This window comes from Vespa velutina, chromosome 7, assembly GCF_912470025.1.
Source record: "Vespa velutina chromosome 7, iVesVel2.1, whole genome shotgun sequence".
NCBI lineage: Eukaryota > Metazoa > Arthropoda > Insecta > Hymenoptera > Vespidae > Vespa > Vespa velutina.
In genome coordinates this window covers 1,870,770-1,888,269 of record NC_062194.1, presented here as the reverse complement: position 1 = coordinate 1,888,269, position 17,500 = coordinate 1,870,770, and the positions used below count along the sequence as shown (strand labels likewise).

At 32.7% G+C, this 17,500-nt stretch overlaps 2 protein-coding genes and 1 long non-coding RNA gene across 4 annotated transcripts in view; all 3 read left to right on the top strand.

The window, feature by feature from the left end:
• LOC124950342 overlaps nt 1–2,406 on the top strand; it is a 4,362-nt gene extending 1,956 nt beyond the window's left edge. Inside the window, exons 1-2 of the long non-coding RNA XR_007101330.1 lie at nt 1–40; nt 681–2,406. The exon at nt 1–40 is cut by the window's left edge and continues 1,956 nt beyond it. This is a non-coding gene — a long non-coding RNA (uncharacterized LOC124950342). The remainder of the gene's footprint in view (nt 41–680) is intronic.
• LOC124950341 (period circadian protein-like) overlaps nt 1–17,500 on the top strand; it is a 211,749-nt gene that overhangs the window by 141,514 nt on the left and 52,735 nt on the right. The window lies entirely within an intron of this gene.
• LOC124950340 (ecdysone receptor) overlaps nt 3,172–17,500 on the top strand; it is a 39,830-nt gene continuing 25,501 nt past the window's right edge. Inside the window, exon 1 of one of the 2 annotated variants that reach the window (XM_047496876.1) lies at nt 3,172–3,867. In XM_047496876.1, coding sequence (XP_047352832.1) covers nt 3,333–3,867 — 535 coding nt within the window. In that variant the 5' untranslated portion in view covers nt 3,172–3,332. The remainder of the gene's footprint in view (nt 3,868–17,500) is intronic. The other variant, XM_047496877.1, reaches the window with a different exon arrangement.

The following is a 17,500-nucleotide window of genomic DNA, read 5'->3' as shown; positions in this document are numbered from 1 at the left end:
ACCCATCGACCCGGCGCGCGAGGAAAGAATATTTTTTTACGTACGCATCCTTATCTTCCATTTCTCTTTCTTTTTTTTTCTCTCTCTCTCTCTCTCTCTCTCTCTTTCTCTCTTTTTCTCTCTGCATATGCGCGCGTTCGCGCGTACCTCTCCGTCTGTGCGCGATCGTGTCTGTGACGACTCTTCTACCTTTATAACAGCTCTACTATGAATTTTCGACGTTAGAAGGATAATCCCATAGGAACTTTCTTCTTTCCTTATCTCCCTCCCTTTCTCTCTCTCTCTCTCTCTCTTTCTCTTTCTCTATCTCCTTTCATCCTTAATTTTCTTCTCTTTTCATAGAAAAAGAGATTACATAGAAATCTCTCTGTGCGCATAAATAATAACACGAGATAGAGGGAATCTGATAGAAAGGAAAAAAAAAAAAAAAAGAAAGAGAAAATTAAGATCAAGCTCGTGACTTCGTGTGTTGGTTGGTGTGCGCATATGTGTGTGTGTGTGTGTGTGTGTGTCTCGTCTCTTTCTCTCTCTCTCTCTCTCTCTCTCTTTCTCAATGTTCTATAATTATAAATAAGATTTACGCGTGCATAATCACACACACAGACACACACACACACACACATGCACACACATAGAGAGAAATATATATATATATATATAAATATAAATATGTTTTATAGATATATTTATCGTTTTGCGTGCAAGAAATAAACACAAGAGAGTATATCTCGTTCGCACGTGTCCTCACGTTGCCTTTAAATCGCATTAATCAAAGAGACGAATATTAATTCTGATTGATTGAACGGATTCGTCATTTGTTTTCTATTACATTGGATATTACCGTGTTTGTGGACAACGACGTGGTTGTGTGGTAGTTGGTAGTAGTGGTGGTAGTAGTAGTGGTGGTGTTTGGTAGTGTTGGCTGTGGTAATTTCCTTGCGGAAGAAGAAGAAGAAGAAGAAGAAGAAGGAAGAAGTATAGAGAAATATATATATATATATATATTATATCTCGTTGTTGAAGAAGAAGAGGAAACAAGACTACCACGAAGGATTTGTTCTTTTTTCGGCCGGAAGAAAGAGAGAGAGAGAGAGAGAGAGAGATATATCGCGAAAGTAGAGCGAACCAATAGAAGGAGTACTTTGGTTCGTTTAAGTGTGTGTTATACCATGTGTATGTGAGAAAGAGAGAGAGAGAGTTCATCTGTGTCTCTCTCTGTGTTTACTCTGTCTCTCTCTCTCTCTCTCTCTCTATCTGTATCTATCTATCTATCTGTCCTAAGTATATATATATATATATATATATGTGTGTGTGTATGTGAGGGAGCTCTCTGTGCGAATATATGTGTGTACGTATATGTCGTACAAGAGGGAGAGGCTGGACCTGACCTCGATACGGGAATCGAGCGTTACTCTCGAAGGCCACCAAGGAAGTACACGCGCACACACTGGCACAGACGCGCACATATATTATATATATATAAAGAGAGAGAGAGACAGATAGACGTGTACGTACATAGAAGGAAGAAGGATTTTTAAAGGCAAGAACAACATCGTCAGAAAGAATTATTAAAGGGAAAAGATAATAAAGTATAATAATAAATAAATTAAGTAGCAAGGAAGACAAGTATTTCGTCGCTGAATTAAAAAAAAAGAGGGAGAGAGAGAGAGAGAGAAAGAAAAACAGAAAAGAAAGAGAGAAGAAAGAAAGAGAAAATAAGACGAAGTCGAAAAGTAGAGACTAAGATAAACGAAGAAAATTAAGATCGAGAGGATAGATCTTTTTTCTTTTTATTTTTATTTTTAATTTTATTTTTCTCTCATTTACGTGATAAAAAGAAACAAGAAGAAAATTGTTTGACCTATTGTACGTATTCGTGGAATATTTTGTATTGCTTGAACTCGATTCAGCAAAACCCAGCCAGCCAGCCAGCCAGCCAGCCAGCCAGCCAGCAGCCGCCGACTCACGACGACTAGCAATAGTCTCTATCTATCTCTCTCTCTCTCACACATATACACAAGCACACACTCTCTCCCACACAGATATACACACCACACAGACACCGTTTCGTTCGCTCTCTCACGGGCGGCGCGCGTTCCCTTTTGCGCGATCGTGACCCCGTTTCCTCGATGACCGACACACCGCGACTCGACGGCGAGCGCCATTAGCCACGACCGCGGAGAACATACATACATAGATAGATAGATAGATAGATAGATAGATAGATAGAAAAAGAGAGAAAGAGAGAGTGAGTGAGGGAACGAACGAACGAACTAACTAAGCGAATCTAAGAGGAAAACGAGGATTCAAACCAACGGCGAATCTCACGAGAAAATTTGTCTATCTATTCTTATTCGTTATATCTTCTTTTCTTTTCTTTTTTTTTTTTTTTTTTTTTTTTTTTTTCTTCAATCTTCCTCTCCCTCCTTTCATCGCAAATAATATCATTTTAATCGATATTATTGAGATATATATATATATATATATATATATAAATTCCCAGATTTCTATATGTGTATATATCGATATATATTTACATGTATATACATGAGAAAAAGAGAAAATAAGAAGAAATAATCGGAAAGGGGAAAATTTTTGGATAAATAAAAAAACAGGAAACAAACTAAGAGAAAACAAAACAAAACATAACAAAAAGAAGGAAAATGAGAAGAATTTCAAGTCGGATAGCCGATCGAGATTCCTGACAACGAATTGCTGCTTTATCGAGGAGGAAAACAAGAGAGATATATATAATATACGATAATAGTATAGAAAGGGGGAAGATAGAAGAGGTGGAGGAGGAAGAAGAGGGAGAAGAAGAAGGAGAAGAAGAAGAAGAAGAAGAAGAGGAGAAGGAGGAAGAGGGGAAGGTGATTGTGGTGGAAGAGGGGGTGCCAGTGAGTGAAGGTGGTAAAAGAAAAGAAATAAGACAAAGAAGAAGGAGGAGGAGGAAGAAGAAGAGAAAGAGGAGGAAGGGAGGAGGCTCATCATCGGGCGTTGACGAAAGAATAGTTACGATTTTCAAGGCCGTCCTATTGTGTCAGGGGACGGCCGGAACTTTTCTCAGGCTTTGAAGTTCAACAAAAATTGATACGGTGGAGCCGAGGACACGTAAGGGGTTGGAGGAGGAGGAGGAGGGTGTTGGGGTTGGGATTGGAGGTGGTGGCGGCGGTGGTGGGGGGGCTGGTGGTGGTGGTGGTAGCAGCGGTAGCCTTCTCGGCGTAGCTGTTAGCGACGTAGGAGAGGAGGAGTCACTGGACGGGAGGCTACAGGACGAGGTCCTACTTTTGGATAAGATCAAAGAGGAACAGGAAACTGGAATAGTATCGGAAATGTTACAAACAGTTCCAAGGGTTCCGGTTGCCGGTGTTAGAAGAAGATGGGGTGGTGGTAATGGTAGACAACACTCGTCGACATCGTCGTCATCGTCGTCGTCGTCGTCGTCTACCGGTACCAGTGGTCATCATCATCCACATCATCATCACCATCACCACCATCATCATCATCATCATCATCTTCAAGAATCTTGCCCTGAGGTATCCAGTAGTGGCGTATTATCACCGCCTCCAACGAATTTTCGTCCTGGTACACCGGAAAGTACCAACAACGTCGTTGTCTCAGCCGGTCCTGTTAGAACCACCAATCATGAGGATCTTCAACTTTGGGATCTCGATTTACATCGTGGATTACAACAGGCACAACAACAACAACAGCAACAAACGACGAATACTGCTACCACTACTACTACCATTGATCAGTACAATAGGACTAGCACGGTTGTTGCAGCATCCACCACTACCAGTACCGGTAGTATACTCATAGTTATCAACGATCATCCCGCCTCGCCGTTTCAACCTACCCCGGAAGGTATTGTACCTACTACTACTATTACTACCACCTACTAGTATTACTAACTTCTCCGAAGATGATTTCTTACTTGTTTTTCTTCTTCTTTTTGTTCTCTCTCCTTTCTTTCTTTTTTCTAATCTCTTTGGGGTTGTTTTTTTTTCTTTTTTTTTTATTTTTTTTTTTTTTTTTTTTTTTTTTTTGGAGGACGACTGGGTGGGGGAAGACGAGGAGATAAGAGAAATATATCTTTCTTTAATTTAGAAAGCTCCGTATCTATTAATGGAAATAATAAAGTGTTCGGAAAGTTGGTCGGATATCGGCCACTGACGTCAGAGTTCGAGAGCATCGTTTCTATGGGTAACCGAAGGAGTAAGAGAGAGAGAGAGAGAGAGAGAGTATGTGGGTGTGTGTGTGTGTGTATTATATCGTGATGTGACAACTGTGTCAGGAATCGAAGAGTCGAATCTCATTGTTGTTGATGACGACGAAGACGACGACAGGAAGTACAGTAGTGGTAGAAGCCGAGGGACAAAATCGGTTTATGAAATTGTTTGTAAGCTTCTCCGTTAATGGAAAGTGAAACTTCGTTCGACTCTAATACATACATAAATACATAATTATATAAATACATAGATATATGCAAACATACATACATATATATATATATACACGTGTGTGCATGCGTATACGAATCGAAAGACGAACAAACGAAATTTCTCGCGTTATCGATTTCGATCAATGATCGATCGATCACATTGGTTGGAAAGTTTTCGATCGTGTTTTGTATCCAAAAAAAAAAAAAAAAAAAAAAAAAAAATGCCATTCGTTCTGTAGCGCGTATCAATTAGAAATTTGATTATGCTTGTTAAACGGACGTATTGTTGCTTTCTTTTTGTTTTTCTTTTTTTTTTTTTCTGAACTTCTTTTTTTTTTTTTCTTTTTTTTTTTTCGTGCCAATGATAATAATCAGAAAAAAATCGATCGAACGAGATAGAAATATGTAGATCTTAAAACGTAACAATCTTCGCAAAGAATTAAATTTCTCTGATTGTAATCGTCGTAGATTGGAATAGTAGTGGCGGCAGCAGTAGTAGTAATAGTAATAGTAGTAGTAGTAGTGGCATATATAATCGTTTAATAGTAACAAACGCAAAAATACATACACGTATACGCACACATACGCGCGACCTACCAATTTGATCTCCAATCGAAACGATTCTTAATGGGAGAATTAAACCTCGACGTTATCTTCGATCTTCCAACTATTAAAACTATATATATATATATATATCTTTTTCTCTCCCTTTCTCGTTTATAAAACGTTTCTGTCAGGGCTGCGTTTATACATTTAAAGGCCCCAGGCGTACAACATCATTCAGACATCTCGCAAAGGAACAAAGTTTATTTCAGTTCAATTCAATTTATATATGTTTAGTTAAAAATAAAAATCATCCTATTGCCACGATAATTCATTTTAATCAAATAAAAATAATACAATGTATTTGTGCGCATACGTGTACGTGCATTTGTGTGCGATGTGCTGCATATATTTGCATCTAGAAAAAAAAAAATGTTTTTTTTTTTTTTTTCTTTTTTTTTTAATAAATAGATCGAAATTCGAACGAAGTAGAGAGAAAACAAAAAAACGTTTCGAAGAAAAGTGAAGAAGTTTTTCTTTCGTGATTATGATTTTAGCATATGTACTGGTACTTTTTATTTATTTCTTTTTCTTTTTTTAAATTTCTTTATCTTTTTTTTTTTTTTTCGTGTCGTTTATTTCAAATAAATAAAACTCGAAACTTTTTATAATGCGATAACCCCAGTTTGCTCTTAACACGTTCTTACATGTAAGTACAGCCCTGGTTCTTGCTTAACTAAGAGCGATACGTATATTCCAATACAAATTCTGTGATACCAGTTGGTTTTGCAAAGAGAAAAAAAAGAAAAAGAAAAAAAGAACGAAGGAAAAGAAAAAGTTAAAGAAACGAGAATAAGAATATCGTCAGATAAGAGTACATAAATAAATCTTCGAGTTCTTTCGGCCTCTCGTTTTAGTTTTTTCAATCGAGAAAAAGCATTTACCTAGAGGATATGCGAAGTAGCTAATGTATTTAATTAAAAGTCACTAATTATAATCAATTTCCATCTTATTGCGTATAATAAGAAAGAAAAATTAATTGATGACGTCGATATCCTTTAAAAGATTTTATTGCACTTTTTCAATTTCTTATTTATTTATTTATTTATTTATTTATTTATTTTTTTTTTTGCAATAGTTTCTAATAGTTTTATTATAGAATGAAGAGAATCATTGGCTCGTTGTCATTTTCAAAAAAATCTCTTTTTTACTCTACGCACACAAGCATACACACACACACACACACACACACACATACGGACACATGCACATACATAAAACTAACACGTATACATACGTATGTCATAAGACTTTCAGTTGAAACGATCAAAAATCGAAAATCGAAAAGACAAAAAAAGAGAAAAAGAAAATTACGAAAGAAAATCCGTTCTCGTCCAATCGTTGTCGTTCGATTAATCCGACAAATAAACAAACAAATTTTATTTTATATATACGTGTAATATATTTATTCTATAGGCGACATGGTCGAATTTGAATGCGACCGCAAAACAAATATGCTTTTTTAAATGTCCCTTCGTTCGATTGACCTCACAATGAAAACAATATTGTCGATTACGCGTTAATTTTGTGATATTTGATTAAGAGATAAATGTTTATTATTATTATTATTATTATTATTATAGGTGACCTTTTAAACTCTTTTTGATTTTTTCATTTATCACCGGAAATCTTCGAATTCCTTGGAATTGTTTTCTCTTTCTCGTGCATTGTCGTCTTATACATCGTTTACATCTTCAAAACTTCTCTCCTATTTTATATTTATTTATGTAAATATGTATGTATGTATGTATGTATGTATCTAAAAACTCTCTTTGAAATCGACGATAACATTAGTCAGGACGAATTTGTTGCCGAATTTGTCGAACGTTCGTTTATCTTTCTTTTTCTCCTTCTTTTTTTTTTCATATATTTCTTTTTTTTTTCCCTTTCTTTATTTCTCTCTTTCTCTCTTTCTCTCTTTCTCCTTAAGCGATCGTCGAAATTTAATAAACAAGAGACGACATTAAACATAACTTGGTGTCGGTCTCGCTGAACAACTTATATATATATATATATATATATATATATATATAATTATATTTCTTTCTCTTTCTCTTTTTCGCTCTCTCTTTCTCTCTTTCTATCTCTTTCTTTAAGGTGACTTCGTACAACTCACGCTTTCTGAACATTGATCAGAGGATCAGAAACGGTTTTGTGGTTTTGCTTCGTGACTTAATTGCTAGTAATGATAATTTCATAAAATTTTTATTCCGAACAATAAAATATTATCTCTCTAACGAGACATTGAATTTTTATTTTATATATACGTGTATATATATATATATATATATATATATATATATGTATATCTATATGTATGCATATTTGTCTTTTTCTTATTTATATCAGATAAAGTAAAACATATAACAAGAAAAAACGTAAAGAAAGAGAGAGAGAGAGAGCGATAAAAGAGAAAAAGAGAAAAGTTTATTGCACTGTGTTGCAAGAAATTACGCAATCCGATATCGTGTAATCCGTTCGATAGAAAAATCGAGTTTTTGAGGTTCGACTTGATCGCAATATTCGAAAGTGAACGCGAATTCGAGTTTTAAATCGATAGCGACGTTCGAAAATGGCCGGGGCATATAGAAAAAAAAAAAGAGAAAAAAGAAAAGAAAGAAAGAAAAAATGTGATACACAATACATAATCGCATACTCGTTGGAAGTACCAGAAATTGGAAAACTAATACACTGAATTTTTAGAAAATCTAGATTATTAGAAAATATATCGACGGTTTGGTCCGTTACTTTTAAAAGTCTCTACGGTCCAGTCTCTTTGTTGTTTGTACCGTAGGACCAAAGTTGAAAGGATTTTTCGGACCTTCGATCCTATTTCCTTCTGTAACAACCACGCCCTTTTCTTCACCAGACTCGGAAAATCTTTGTTAGAATCTCTTTGAAGAAATTCTTTGTGTCCCTCTCTTTCTCTCTCTCTCTCTCTCTCTCTCTCTCTCTCTCTCTCTCTCTCTTTCTCTTTTTCCTGGAAATACGGTCGACGATCTCTTACCGTAGTCGTCGAGTTCCGGATACATGCTTCGAGTACGATGCTCTTTCGATTTTCTTTTCGATTGTATTTTTATATATATATATATATATGTATTTATTTGTTTATATTTAAATATATATGTAATATATGTATATTTATTTTTGTGGAAATCATGCAAAAATATATATATATTTACATATATATATATGTATATATATATTTACATATATGTACCTTGCATAGAGGAAGATGGGTCAGCAAAAATCCTTAGTTAACGAGGGATCCATTAATTTGTAGACGATTATAAAAATAAATTAGACTTGTTTGTTCCTGACCTTTCGGGCTTTTTTTTTTATTTTTTTTTTTTTTATTTTTTTTTTTATTTTATTTTTTTTTTTTTTTTAACTACGAACCTGGCTCGTTAAACTAGAAAAAGTTTCCAAAATGTCTCGAGATAAGAATAATGTATTTTTAATATCACCTATGAACTTTTAGAACATTTGGAGATGTCTAATTCTTATTCGAATGTTGATTGTACATAATTATATGAGATAATATATTATGTCTATGATATATATATATATATATATAAATACTCGGCCAAGATGGCGTCATATATATTATCCCTTATTTCACAATTGATTTATCAAACGCATATCAATTCGCATGTTATCACGATCGAATTGCATTCCTTCTTCTTTGAATCATTTTCTCTCTCTCTCTCTCTCTCTCTCTCTCTCTCTCTCTCTCTCTCTCTCTTTCTCTCTCTCTTTGTCTTTTTCTTTTATTCGTTTGAAACGAACTCAAATATGTCTAGAAAAATTTCTTACAAATATAGAAAGGACGAACGCATTCGTTGTATAATTCCTTTATTCGATATTCCTTTTTTTTTTTCTTTTTTTCTTTTTTTTTTTTTTTTTTTTATAACCAATAAAAATTAATTTTTCACCGTTCGTTCGTTTGTTAGTTAGTTCGTTCGTTCGTTCATTCGTTCGTTCGTTCGTTCGTTCGTTCGTTCGTTCGTTCGTTCGTTCGTAAATTCATAAGTTCGTACGTTCATATGTACACGTAAGAGTACACAGAATAATTATATCATATACACCTCGTTATTTCCCCTGCGCCATTTAATTATCGACCTTACTGACCCCGTTATTTCATTACTTCGGACCACTCTCTCTCTCTCTTTCTCTCTCTCTCTTTCTCTCTCTCTCTCTCTCTCTCTCTCTTTTTCTCTCTCTCTTTCATTGTGTGCGCAAAGCCTACTCTTATGTACGTAGGAGGTATGCATTTATAGTATGTATGTATAGTTGTGTGTTGCTTTGCGCATTGAAACGTTCATAACCTTTAAAATGAGAAAGAGGAGAATAATAGAAAAAGAAAAAGAGGGAGAAAGAGAGAGACAGAGGGAGACAAATATATACGGTAAAACCGTAATGGTCGACGCATTTAATGGCTTAATTGGCGTGATGCGCGTTATATCTCCATTATCTCTCTTTCTCTCTTTCTCTCTCTCTCTCTCTCTCTCTCTCTCTCTCTATCTCTATCTCTGTTTCTTTCTCTATCGTTCGCCATAGTTGTGTATACACGTAGCAACGCTACCCGCCGCCGGATGCCGTGTTTCCCATCGATTATGCTGCATACGCTCTCCGGCTACGTAGTCACACACACACATATATGCATTCATGTATATATATATATATATATATATATATATATATTCGTATATATATGTATGTATATGTAGATTATGCATCGTCCTCTTAACAACGCACAGTATCATTTTCACGTGTCCCTTTGTCAAGGTCAGGGTCTCAATATCACGTTACAACAACATTGTGTCCCTCTCGTTTCTCCTCTTTCCCTCTACGCCACCGATTACCACCTCTTCTCCTCCCCCCACCCTTCACCAAGAACAGTGAAATACCTTCTCTCTCGCAAATATCTTCATACATAGGTACTTACTTACGTACATGTAAGTACTTTTTCGCATATTCATTCGACGATATCATGTTACATATAAAGTATTCTTATTTGTCTCCCCCTCCCCCCACTCACCCTCGCCATACCCCCTCCACCACCTTCCCTCGCCGCCATTCTCTTCTCGATCAACCAAGTAAATAGTTGTTTTCTTTTCATTTTTTCTTTTTTTTTTTTTTTTTTTTTTTGTGATAATCCGTAATCGTGGTACGCTTATATATAGGTTATGAAACAATTTTAAAAGATGGCGTCTTTGAACCAATATAAATTCAATATCACATCTGGAATCGATATTGAATTGTTGTAAGATGGGAAAAAAATATTATTAAATTGTTATCCAATTCAATATTATCACCGATCGAAGTATTACAAAAATTTCTTTCACTTGATTCGTGCATTTGTTTTTCTTTTTTCTCTTTTTTATCTTTTCGCGCGCGCGCGCGTGTTTGCATGCGTATATAGATCGTAATGGTAAACGACGATCTATATAAAATTATTTTTATATCGTTGATGTATCGCAATTACTTCGAATTCAATCAGTATTTTCGTACTCTAAGCAAATAAGGGAAATTTATTATTAATTTTAGTTACTTCGGGTGGATATATTCGTATTTGTTTTCGTCTAATTAAAATGATGAACCTTCGTTCTGCAAGCGATCTTTAATAAATTTTTATGAAAATATTTCGATATTAGTTTTAATAGTATCGTTGAATATTATCGTTTTCTTTCATTTTCGAAAGTTATGAAAGGAAAACTTTTTGTTTTTGTTTGTAATTCGTATTTGTTTATTTTTATTTGTCCTATTAAAAGATGGTGAAGGATCGATATCAAAATTGTTATCGATAATATATTTCGTAATTACTGCTTGAAATAATAAGGAAAATGTTCATATTGACAGTAAGTACTAATGTGATTAGTATTTGTTTATTTTTTTTTCTTTTTTTTTGTTTTAGAATTGAAATGGTTAATAACATCCGGTTTGTGAACGATCGATATCAAATATTTATGGAAAATATTTCGAAATTACATCTAATTCAATAAATATCTTCATTCACGAAGCAATAGGAAATGTTTCTTATTAGTCGTAACTATTATTTATATTTGTTATGATGAAGTCTATTTGTTATGGTGTAATTAAAAGATGATGGCGTTTAATGGACGATCGATAAGAAATTAATTGTTATGCAAACGTTTCTAAATCTCTGTTATAATCGTATGGCATTGGTATTTTTGTTCACGTAATAATAATAATAATAGAACGTTTCTGACTATTCGTATCTTATAATTTCTATTATCTATTATCTAATTGAAATTAACACCGATCGATATCAAATTCTTTAGGAAATATTTCTAAACGACCTATTTCCAATTAAATTCATTCAATATTTTCATTCTCGAAATTGACGAGAAAAAAAAATTTACATTACTTAGAGTACATGAATAAATAATTAACTAAGTTAATAAGTAATTAAGTAAATAAGTAAGTAGATAAATACTCATTTTAAATACACGATTAGCTTATGTTTTTGCGTAATTAAAATATATTGTTGTTTGTCGACGATTGATATTAAATTCTCACCAGAAATATTTTTCAATTGGCCGGATATTTCTAATTCATACGATTTTTTTTTTTTTTTTTTTTTCCTTTTTCTTTTATTCTTTCGAAGTCATCGAGAAAAGAAATTCTTATAGCTCGCAATACGTATTACACGATTACGTATTTGTTTTTGCGTTTATTAAGATATATATATTTATATATATATATATATCGTCCATGTACAATCGATATCAAATTTTTGATATGATAATGCATATATATATATACATATATATATATGTATATATCTTTAAATTACTAGTAATGCAATCAAGTATGTTTTTATCATCGTAGATATAAAGTAAAATTTCTTTTACCTTTTACTTTTTAATAAATACATACGCAATTGGTATTATTACCAATTATATGTCTCGAATTTGTTCGAACGAGTATAACATTAATATATAATATATAGATATCGTCAAAAGTATAACCGACGCCTTTCTCTCGTAGAAATTTCCATGTCTATCGATCGCGCTCGTGTTCTCTTTAACGGTTGTGTAATAAAAAAAAAAAAAGAAAAAAAAGAAAAAAAGAAAAAAAGAAAAAGAGAAAAAAGAAAAATAGAAGGGATGATAGAAAAAGGGATAGACCTAGAAATAGTCATAATATAGTAGTAATAATCGGTCGTATTTTATACGATAGTGATTAGAGCGTATGAAAGTCGATCGATTAGTAGTTATGTGTATGTACTTTATATGTTTGTGACATTAAAAAAAAAAAAAAAAATTCGAAGTTTCAACAACAATAACAACAAGAATAATAACAAGAATAATAACGATGTAGTTAAGTACTTATTATTATTTTCTTCTTCTTTCTTTTTTTTTTTTTTTTTTTTTTCTAATGACATTTATTTCCTTTTAATTGATAAAAGAAAGGGAAAGAATATCAACCATGGAACCATTTCCACCTATTCCACCATTTTTGTTCTCTTCTCTTTCATTATATTCTCTCTCTCTCTCTCTCTCTCTTTCTCTGTCTCTCTCTCTCTCTCTCTATGTTATTCATACTTTAAAGAATCTCAGTGGGGATACTTCAACCGTCTCATTTTTAATTGCTACTCTCCATTAACTTCAGCCACAAGATGTCGGAGGATAAGAAAGTAAAATCAAAGTAAATGAGAGTGTATTATGAATATTAATAGCGATTTCCAGAACATACGATGCCTCGGCTAGAGTGCGTCGTTCTTTCCTCTACTTTTTATCGTTCTCTCTCCCTCCCTCCTTCCATCCCTTTCTCTCTCTCTCTCTCTTTTTTCTACTTTGAATCAAGTCGAGATGAGACGCAAACGTGACGTCACCAAGCTTTTTGTTCTCGATTTTCCATTTTTCTCTCTTCTCTTTAATTTCTATCGTATTTTTTTATCTTTCTCTCTCTCTCTCTCTCTCTCTCTCTCTCTGTCTCCTCCTCCTCCCCCCTCTCTCTCTCTTTCTTTTTCTCTTTTATCTTCTTTCTTGTCATTCAGATTTGGAAATCTCTAAAAGTGAAGGATAATCCCAATCGCGATTCTTCTCTTTAAAATCTTTTTTTTCGAACAAACATCCCCGATGATTGTTCTTTTCTTTCTTTCTTTCTTTCTTTCTTTCTTTCTTTCTTTCTTTCGTTCTTTCTTTCTTTCTCTTCGTTTTTTTTCTTCCTTTTTTTTTTTTTTTCTTTCGGCTGACGACATAAAATCACAATTAAAATCAATTAATCTTCTCACTTTCAAAATCAACGAATCAACAATCTATCGAAAAAAAAAAAAAAATATAAGTAAATAAATAAAAGAAGAAAATTTTTAAAATTTTAATAAAAGAAGGAAAAATTAAAGAAAAAAAATTTCTTCCTTATCTTTAATTTCTCAAGTAAGACGGATTATTACAGTCCGAGACGACGACGGTGATCATGAAGATGGATCTAAATCATATATTATTTTGTTTGAAAATCTTTTAAGATTTGGCTTTTGATTAATAATAATTATAACAATAATATTTATTATACCGATAACATTGAAGTATTATTTAAGAAATTATTTTTTCATTAATTAATAATTCGTCGGAAAAACAAATGATACTTTTACGAATGCGATATAAAGAAAAAAAGAAAATATCAAAAGAGTCATGTCCTTGAATGTCCTTGAATGAGATTTAATATCTCGGATCATTTTCAAAATGATCGGCTCGATTAATTTTCAATTTGTCGGAATGCGCAGGATCATTTTTCTACATAATTATATCCTATATCTATAATAATACCTGTCCTTAGATCAGAGCTCGAAATTCAATTAGAAATATTATCCCTTTTGCCGATAATAACAAATCGAAGAATGTTTTAATCATCAAACGGTATAATATTTTTGCGTTACGTGATAACTACGTGTTGCGATTATAAATAGATATTTTGCAACGATCGTTCCTCTTCATCGATAGATGATCGATAGATAGGCAGAAACACGTAACGTTAGGTTGATGCAAAACAGGCAGATGACTTTTCTTCCTCTCTTATTTCTTCCACTTAACTTTGATTCATGTCGGATCGTATTGGTATTATATTAGTCATGTGTACATATATATATATATATGTATGTATGTATGTATGTATAAATATATACATACACACAGTGTAGGGTAACTTTAACGACTTGACTTCCGTCTAAAAAAAAAAAAAGATCGAGTTAGAAAGGGAAAAAAAGTATCGTCATGGTTCTTTGTTCTAACGTTATGAAATCAAATCTTTTTTCCTTCTTAGTTACTTAATAATTTATTATTCGCTTATTAAATTATAAGAATTGAATATGTGTGAACATTCTTGTTAAAATCAGTTTAAAGGATAAATTGAAAGAAAGGGGAAAAAAAAAAAGAAAAAAGGTAATAAACTTTCGAAAGTGTTGATATATTTAATTATTTCAACGTAAATATGTCTTTCTTTACGCATGTATATATCATATATATATATATATATATATATGTATACGTATATTTCTATGTGTTTCATAGCTGATAATTTCTTTTTGGTTGCGCCATAAGACCGCGTAACACACTTTACCCGAGGGTATCTCTTATACTGTATCAGTATATGTATATGTGTATGTGTGCACGCGTACATGTCCATATATTTGTGTGTCCGTTGTGTGCATTTACGCTGTGTACGTAATTTATGCGTTCGCGTACGTGGTTCACGTAGTGACCTTTATTTCTCGTGTGGTTACCACTTGGAGAATTACTTCGAACTGTCGAGGTCCCGAGATTACAATCGTCATATTATATGTTTATATGTATTACGATCATTTTTACACTCTTACTCGAAAGATATATATATATATATAGTAAAAGAAGTAATAGTGAATACATATTATTAGTGTCGAGAGGAACGAGTTTGAGATTTTGTTCTAGGTAGTCAGAAGCTCTATGGTTATCCTGAGGCTAGACATTCTTTTGATTTTATTTCGATAAGAGAGGAAGTAAGAAAGAGAAAAAGAATGACGCGAGATGAATAATGAGAAAGGTTACTAGATTGGCGTTGATAGGATATATTATAGTAACGCGATCACGTGTTCGTATTTTCGATAGCTTTCGGCAATAAACAAGATGGCCGATCGATCGACCAATTGGTTACCCGACCTTCGCTCGTTACGCGTTTTAATAATTTTCCTGTTCGAGAACAAAAGTAATCTATCGATTTTTAACGATGCGATTATATAGAAGAAAAGTGAACAAACGCGGTAAATCGTATATGGAAATATCTTTCATCGAGATGCATTTGTATTCATAAATCAATAAATCAAGATGGCAACGACAAGAGATATTAACCTCCTGTTAACCGATAAATAAGAATGAGAGAGAAGGAGAGAGAGAATGAGAATGAGTTTATAACTTCGTCGAGAAGATTATTCCATTTTTCTTTTTTGATGAAAGGAATAGATCGACCGTTTCCTATTTGCTCCGATTAAAAAAGGGAGAGAAAAAAAAAATAATAAATAAATAAATAAAAAATATTCGGTATACGTCTCAATTCTACATTTTACGATTAATTGATTTACCTCCAATTTTCCTCAGGTTTCATTCATATCAGATTATTATTATTATTATTTTTTTCTTCTCTTTTATCTTTTTTTTTTTTTTTTTTTTTTTTTTTTTTTTTTTTTCTTTTTTTCAATCGAAATCTATTTCAATACAATCTCATTCATCGATCGAAAATTCCTTCTTTTTTTTTTTTATTTTGGTTAACAGGTTAATACACATATATTCACATTTATATATATACGTATAGAAAATGATTGATCTCGTTGCTTATTACGTTCGATTGTATATACGGCGCGTGTGCTTTTTTAACGAGAGGTAGAAGAAGAAGAAGGAATATACGGTATTGGTTAGTCTAATAAAAAAAAAAATAAATAAAAAAAAAAAAGAAATATAAAAAATAAAGAATAAAAAGATAAAAAATAGAAAAAAAATAGAAATGAAAGAAAATAAAAATAAAAATAAAAGTATAAAAGAGAGAAAGGAAGAGAAAGAGAAAGAGAGAGAGAGAGAGAGAGAGAGAGAGAGAGAGAGAGAGAGAGAGAGAGAGAGAGAGAGAGACAGAAAGAAAGAATGGGGAGGTAGAAACTATAGGCGCAATTCTCGGCCGCTAATTATATTACGGCCTGTACGTGACTGGAAACAAAGGACGTGATGTGTCGAGCATGTAACTCTCGCACTATGTTCCTGGACGAAGTACTACTACCTACCTCGAAACGAGTAGGAAAGAGAAGAAGAAGAAGAGAAGGAGGAGGTGGAGGTGGAGAATGAGAATGATGAAGATGAAGGAGAAAAGAAGAAGGGTCTCTTTACTTTTCTTGTGAATCAAAGGAAGAAAAAAAAGATTATTATTTATATATATATATATATTTATATATATATATATATATGTATCGTTTTTCTCTGAAAAGTATATTGTTCCTCAAGTAAATAAAAGGTTCCTCGTTTTTCATTCGGAAGCACCGTAATAACAAGTTAATTACTTTTGTACATTTCGATACGGTCTCTAATGGACCGAATTTTTCTCCTTTATTCTTTTTTCTATTGTACTTTTTATCTACTTTTATCTGGAGTGCTTCAGAATCCATTTTGTCGACGTTCGGTGGAATTTCCTTTTCGATTGTTTATCTATCTCTCTCTCTCTTTCTCTCTCTCTCTCTCTCTCTCTCTCTTTCTTTTTCTCTGTCTCTATCTCTGTCTCTGTCTCAGTCTCTCTAACACTCACGTTCGATTAATTTGTTACTATTTTTCTTAAATAGATATATATGTTATATATATATATATATATATATATATATATATATATACAAATATTTTTGTATGATAATTTATTGGACGAATCAATACGCGTGTAGATAATGTCATAGAAAATTTGTAACATGTTTTTTGAAACAAATTTTTTTTTTTTTTTTTTTTTTTTTTTTTTTTTTTTATAACAAATTTGTATATAACAAATAAATTTAATTTTTATTATATATAATAAATATCTATATACATATCGTTTACAAAATCTTCCAAATTATATTTTTCTTGGTTGTCCGGACAAAAGATACGTATAGAACAAAAAGAGAGAGAATGATAGAGAGAGAGAGAGAGAGAGAGAGAGGGGTGGGGAGGGAGAGTGAGAGGAATATAACGTATTATTAAAATTAACGTTAATTATTTGTCTCTTCGTTTCTTTCGTTTATGAACACGTCTTACTTCGAAGAGTGTCGTTAATCATTTGTAAACAGAACGAAATACGTGAGAACCTTGTCGACTACTTAACGAACTATGACCTATTCCTATGTCTCTCTTTGCGTGCATGTGTAGTATGTGTGTGTGTATGTATATTTTTCTAAGAATATCAATCGAACGAACGTTATTTTCTAACGAAAAATATCGTGTATATATA